The 6,000-nt window shown below is 45.4% G+C and overlaps 1 protein-coding gene across 13 annotated transcripts in view; it reads left to right on the top strand.

Annotated features, from left to right (window-relative positions):
• Nucleotides 1–476: 476 nt before the first annotated feature.
• NNT (nicotinamide nucleotide transhydrogenase) overlaps nucleotides 477–6,000 on the top strand; it is a 90,593-nt gene continuing 85,069 nt past the window's right edge. Inside the window, exons 1-3 of one of the 13 annotated variants that reach the window (XM_081053889.1) lie at nucleotides 573–603; nucleotides 4,593–4,732; nucleotides 4,886–5,089. In XM_081053889.1, coding sequence (XP_080910015.1) covers nucleotides 4,939–5,089 — 151 coding nt within the window. In that variant the 5' untranslated portion in view covers nucleotides 573–603; nucleotides 4,593–4,732; nucleotides 4,886–4,938. The other 12 variants (XM_081053888.1, XM_081053890.1, XM_081053887.1 and 9 more) reach the window with 12 other exon arrangements.

Raw genomic sequence — 6,000 nt, 5'->3', positions numbered from 1 at the left:
ACACGAAATGTTCTCAAAGTAAGGATTTCTCTGCTACTTATTTCTTTTTAAGAATATGGAATACTTGTTTTGCCATATGTCTTTTAGATTCATAATTCTTTTATTCATTTTAAAGTAAAAAGCAGTGACTGTACTGACACTTCACGATGATTCAGCTTTGGGTAAAGGGGCCATTTTATACTCTATATTTTATTCCTCCCACTTTTAATCAGAAGACACCTGCATACTAATTAATGGAACTATGTGCAAAGAACAACTAGATCATTATGTTTTGGAGTCCTTTAATAGTTTTGCTGAAATCAGCCTAGGCCTGGTCAGGACACTTAACATCCACCAAGGACGCTCTCCAGCCACTGGGTATGAATACTAACATTAGCACATGGCTTTGGGCCAGCCATTGGAAGACGAGTACGCAGATGTGTGTTAATTTTCGGGTCTAGATAACGTTTCCTGAGGAACTTAACTCCACCTCTCCCACAAGAATGGAAAAACAACGCCCCCATTCCCGCCCTTCACCACCCCCTGCCTTCCTTCCCACTTTCTTTTTGGTCCTCTCCTGTTACAGAAATTCTGATTTTTCCTGGAGAGCTAGAGGAAAGTCAGGTACAAAGTGTGGAGCTATATTAGTCTCTTACTTGATCAGGTGGGAGACAGGAGAAGAAATCACACTTTCTAACTGCCTCTCCAGGGGAAGAGATCAAATGTAGCCCTGAAAACTTCAGGGCCCGGGTTTGGCTCCAGGTTTGATTGACAAGGACGGGCGCAGAGAAAGCGCGGAGGCGGGGCGGGGGGCCGCGGGTCCAGCCCGAGACAAAGAGGTTTGGGCTGCCACCGCGGAGAGTGAAGGACCCCTTAGGGTAACTGGCCTTTGCGCGCTAAGGGGGCATTTCGTGAGGTCGCTTTGCCGTGCCGTGAGAGGGCAGGCGGGAGAGCGGAGGGGGCCGGGCGGGAAGAAGGGCCTGGCAAGGAGGGGGCTCCGGGCCGAGGTGGGGGCTGCGTCGCCATCACGTGGCCGCTGCTGCCGGTTTGGGGCTGTTCTTCCGGGTTGGAGGCGCTGTGCCGCGGGGCCCCAACCCGGGTCTGCCAGCGCGGCGTCCCCTCGTTGCCCCTTGCGCACAGCCCAGTCCAGCCCGGCCTCCCCGCCCAGGTGAGCGTGGCGGCGCCGGCAAGGGCAGCCTGGGGCGCAGCAGGGAAGGGGCGCAGGGCTTGCGGCGACATTCCAGGCCCCCGCCGGGAAGGAGACCTGTCAAGGAGAAGGGGGCGGGGTCGATAGGGACCTGGCGCGGGGTCCTTTCTTGTCTCTTGCTGGGGCGACGTGGAAAGGAGTGGGCGCGTGGATTCAGGAACTGGGTCTGCGCAGAGAGCGGGAACGAGTGCAGGTACCTGCGGCAGCTGTGCAGGTACAGGTCTTGGAGCTTTGAGGGGTACGGCGGGAGTGGTACGGGGGGAAGAAGAGGGGTCCGAGAAGACTCTCGATAGGGGGTGCATCCAGAGAGGTGGCGGCGGGACGCCCCGAAGTTATGCTTCAATCATGAGGGGATTCGGGGTGGGGACCTGGTTGGACTCATAGGACGTGGCGAACCAAATCTGTGAGTGCATGTCGGGCAGGCTTGTGGTGGTGGTCCTGGTAAGGTTCTAGGGGGCCGGGGCTGGCGAGGGGGAGGAGCCAGCGGAGGGGCGAGAGGGGGATTCGAACTTTGGATGCGGAATGAGTATTATGCAGCCTCCTCCAATCGGCTTTCGGGGAAGGTTATAAATAGCGGTCCCTGGCAGATGCCAGCTGATGGCAGTGTAGTTGCAGAGGTAGGGGTGGTGCCGGTGGGTTTGGGCAAGGTCACTCTGCCTGCCAGCCTAAGCTTCCGTAGGTTGTTGCGTCCTTGGTTGGTATGTCTCGCTTTAAACGCATGACTTGTTTACGGTTGCGGGCTGTCCTTTATTTACCCTGTGATGCAGGGCAGTCCTTAAGCGACCCTTTTTTAAGGAGCCTTGTAGGACAGGCTTTATTGGAAAGGTGAGGCTTGCTTGCCTACTTTTATTTAAAATGCTTCTCTCCTCCGTCGCGCCCCTTTTATTTGCAAACTTTGGCTGTTTTTTTTAATTGAATGAACAGTTTAGGATTACTTTCTTATCAGCAAGTGTGCCCAGGCTGCTTACCTTTGCTGATGGAATTAGTTTTCCACAAGGCTACACAGCATTTCATTTTTAGAGGAAATTTCCTGAAACTCCTTGGAGTATGTGTGCCATAGATACCCAGGCTTCAGGTTATCTAGCTCTAGTTATTCATTCTTTCAGTCAAAAAATACTTGTTCATTTCCACTATTTTGTACAAAGCACTGGGCCAGAGGTAATACCAAAGTGAGTAATAATAGGAGTAAAGATATTGTATCCATTTAATCCTCACAACAATCCTATAAGGTAGGTGCTATTATTATTTCCATTTTAAAGATGAGGAAATTAGGTACAGAGAAGTTAAGTGACTGATTTGCCAAGGTCACACAACTAATGCATTGCAGAGTAGGGGCTTCCAACTCACACAGTTCACCGTATTAGTCTCTATGTTATCCTCTCAAGTGCTTGCCCTCAAAGATTTTAATATCTTTTAGGGGAGAAAGTTACCCAAATAACTTACATGTATGAATGCCATATGTATGAATGCCATACTAAAAAACAAGTGTTTTTTTTTCTTCCAATTTAGAGTTGTCAAATTTTCCCCTGTTGTTTCAAAGCCATAGAAGCACATGGATAGTAAAACAGCAGAAAGCTTTAAAGTGAAGATAGGGGAGAATGTGACAATTGAGATGGAATACTATCTTTGGTAACAAGTGCTGGCTTGTGATAGGTTCAAATATTCTCTGAATATCTTTCAGGATGTTTTGTATTTGATTGAGGCTTGGTGATAGGTACTGCTCTTGTCAATAAACTGCTTCCTGATTACTGTCCTGTACGTTCACAGCTTGGATCAAGTGGAACTTTTGGGAGAAATTCACCTCTGAAGGCCCTGGCCATGTTGACATCTGATGCTAGGGATCTGCTCAACATCAAATTACCATTTTCCGAGTAGGCAGAGCAAATTTTCCAGACTCCTGGCTAAGACATAGGACTTCAGCTTTGCAAAGCATTGCAAAATCTCACCTAATCTTAACATTTCTAGAGCCTAAAAAATGAGCTTTCCTATGCTTCTTTTATAGATGGTCAGACTGAGGCACAGGGTCAGGTCATACAGTGAGTGAGTGGCAGACTTAGGCAATACATAGATGCTATGATAGCTAGCTTTGTTTAATTAATTTATTTATTTATGCTGATGAGAGCTGGGTAACCCTCATCAGCGCCAAGACAATGGTGGTTGTTGGGGAGCTGGGATGACCCAAGAAGAGAAACTAGGGTAAGGGGAGGTTAGGAGAGGGCTAGGTCATTGGTAATGGTAGGACAAAATCTCCCTCAAGACAAGAATTATCTTTATCTTTGTATCTCCCTTGGTTCTTAGCATAGATTCAGTGAATGTTTTGAATGAGTGGCTGAAATTGAACTCATTTGCTTTCTATTCTCAGCCATGAATAACCTTGGAAGTGACCCATGAATGAATGAGAGTATTTTTGGGACTCAGGCATGCTTTAGGACTGAAATGGAATGACATGTGGAAATACTTTGAAAACATCAAATCTTCTATTTAAATGCAAAGAATTATTTATACTCATTTTTGGTTGCATGCCTGAACACATCTTGCATGCTCCCTCTTCCTTAGCTTTTGTTCATATTACTCTCTCCATCTCAAATGCCTTTCCCTTCTGTTTTGAGCCCTGTAGCAGGATATGATCTCCTTTGATCCCTCCAAGAACTTTGGACTTGCCTTACTCTGCTTTGTAGTATTATTACTTGTTGATTTTTACGTCCAAGCGTGTGACCTATTCCAATTTGATTCTACAGATGCTCCTAACAGCTGTGCCTCTGAGGCAGCTCTCCGTACATGGTTGTTGAATTAAAGGGCATCTTAAGAATCAGCACTACCTGGATCGAGGATTTCCATTCCCAGTGTTGTATTCTGCTGTTTGCAAGAAGTAGCTTCAGGGAGTTGTGGCGGCAGTTCTGAAATTAAAAATGAGCTAGACCCTTCTTCCTTTGGAGGCTGGAAGATTGTTTATGGAGTCTGCTGGGATTAGGTGCTGGGCCCATGGGGGCACACATGATGGGGCAGAGTATAAAGGCATAGGTGGCGGAATTAGCCATACCTGACTGATAGAATTCCAGGTCCTCTGCCTCTTCCCAATTTAGAAGGACAGGAAAGAAGGATGGAAGAACATTAGGAATCCTGGGGATGGTGGGGTACCTTCCATGAGCCCCTGGGATCTGGTACGGAGAGCAGTGGAGGTCTCAGTTCGGGGGTCTAACAGGATGGCACGCTGAATAGGATGTTAGTGTTTTCTGTACAACATAGCATCTAAACAAGTTACTGTGCTGTATAGTATTTTAGACAGTTTAAGGGAAATCCAAGGGTAAGTTTGAGTATGTGAAATTTTTGCTGGACATGCAGACTTAACTTTCATGTAAGATATGACAGGACTGTATAGCAATTTCTTTTTTTTTTAACTTTCCAGCTGCATTAAGGATCAATTGGGCTTAGGTGATCTAGGCTTGGAGTTCAATAGTGAGTTTATAACTACAATTTAAGTGGGAAAATGGATTCCAAGTTTTACATACCTGAATTGGAAACAAACTTTTGAAGCATCTTCTGTAGGTAAAAGACTTTGCAAATAAATTTATTGTAGACGCCCACATATAACCGTTATATTCCAAGCCCTTTGGATTAGTATGTTTTTATGTTTTTGATGTTCGAAAGACAAAGTATGTTTTTCTCAGCCCATGACTATTTTATTCTCTTTCCTCTTAGTGATTTACCTTTGAGAAAATTGGGGATTCAGAAAGTCGGGAACTCCTAGGAACATGGCGAACCTACTGAAAACAGTGGTGACTGGCTGTTCGTGTCCTATACTTAGCAGTTTGGGGCCCTGTAAGGTTCTACCTGGGAAGAAGGATTTTTTACGAACATTTCATACTCATCAGACGCTGCGGTGTAAATCCTCTGTAAAACCAGGTAAAGTCTCACTTAATGTGTGTAAAGCAAACCTTCAAGTCATAGGAACTGATAGATCTCCTGATGATTGATAAAAGGAAAAGCCACACAGTTTTACAGCCTGGTGCTTGTGAGTGATTATTTTGAATAAAAAAAGCTAATGAGTACTTTTTTTAAACATTTTCCATGTATAGAAGTTCTTGTTTATCAGAGCTAATAGAGAATAAAAGATAATAGAAAAAGAAAAGTGGTACACCAGTTGAGTTGTCCCCTGGAAGATACTGCTCAGAATAACTATTTTCTCTTTCCTGGTCGGTACTGGGGAATTGTACCATATGTGGATCATCTATGCTCAAGAATTAGGAACTAAGTGTATTAAGTAATCTGCAGTAATGCTTCTCAATTTAGTAAATGGCAGCTTCTTAGTTGCTCAGGTCCGAAACCTTGGCGGCATCTTATATCCTCATAGTAGGTGGAGGTCAGTTCTACCTTATGTCTAGAATCTGTCCTCTTCTCATCATCACCACTGTTATCCTGGTCCAAACACCATCATCTGTCACCTGGACTACTGTATTAGTCTTATAAATGATCTTTATGCTTTCTGCCTCTGTCCTTCTACAGTCTGTTCTGTATACAATAGTGAGAATCATCTTTTTAAAATGAAAGATCATGTCACTCATCTCAAAATTTGCCACTGGTTTCCTAGCTCCTATAGAATAAGAGCTGAAATCTTTCAGTGGCCTGTAAGGTCTTCCCTGCTAGGAACCCCACCCCCTACCCGCATCCCTTGCTTCTCTGTTCTAAGGTACATGCCAGAAGGAGGAGAGGTTGAAAGGGGCCCTTCTAAGCTGAATCAGATCCCTTTAGGCATTTTGCCCATAGACTCCCTTGAACTCTGTCTAAACCTCATTGGTCAGAACGCACACAGGTGG

This window comes from Rhinolophus hipposideros, assembly GCF_964194185.1.
Source record: "Rhinolophus hipposideros genome assembly, chromosome: 7".
In the NCBI taxonomy this organism is placed as follows: Eukaryota; Metazoa; Chordata; class Mammalia; order Chiroptera; family Rhinolophidae; genus Rhinolophus; species Rhinolophus hipposideros.
Note: the sequence above shows the minus strand (reverse complement) of the source record. Positions and strands in the feature narration are given on the sequence as shown.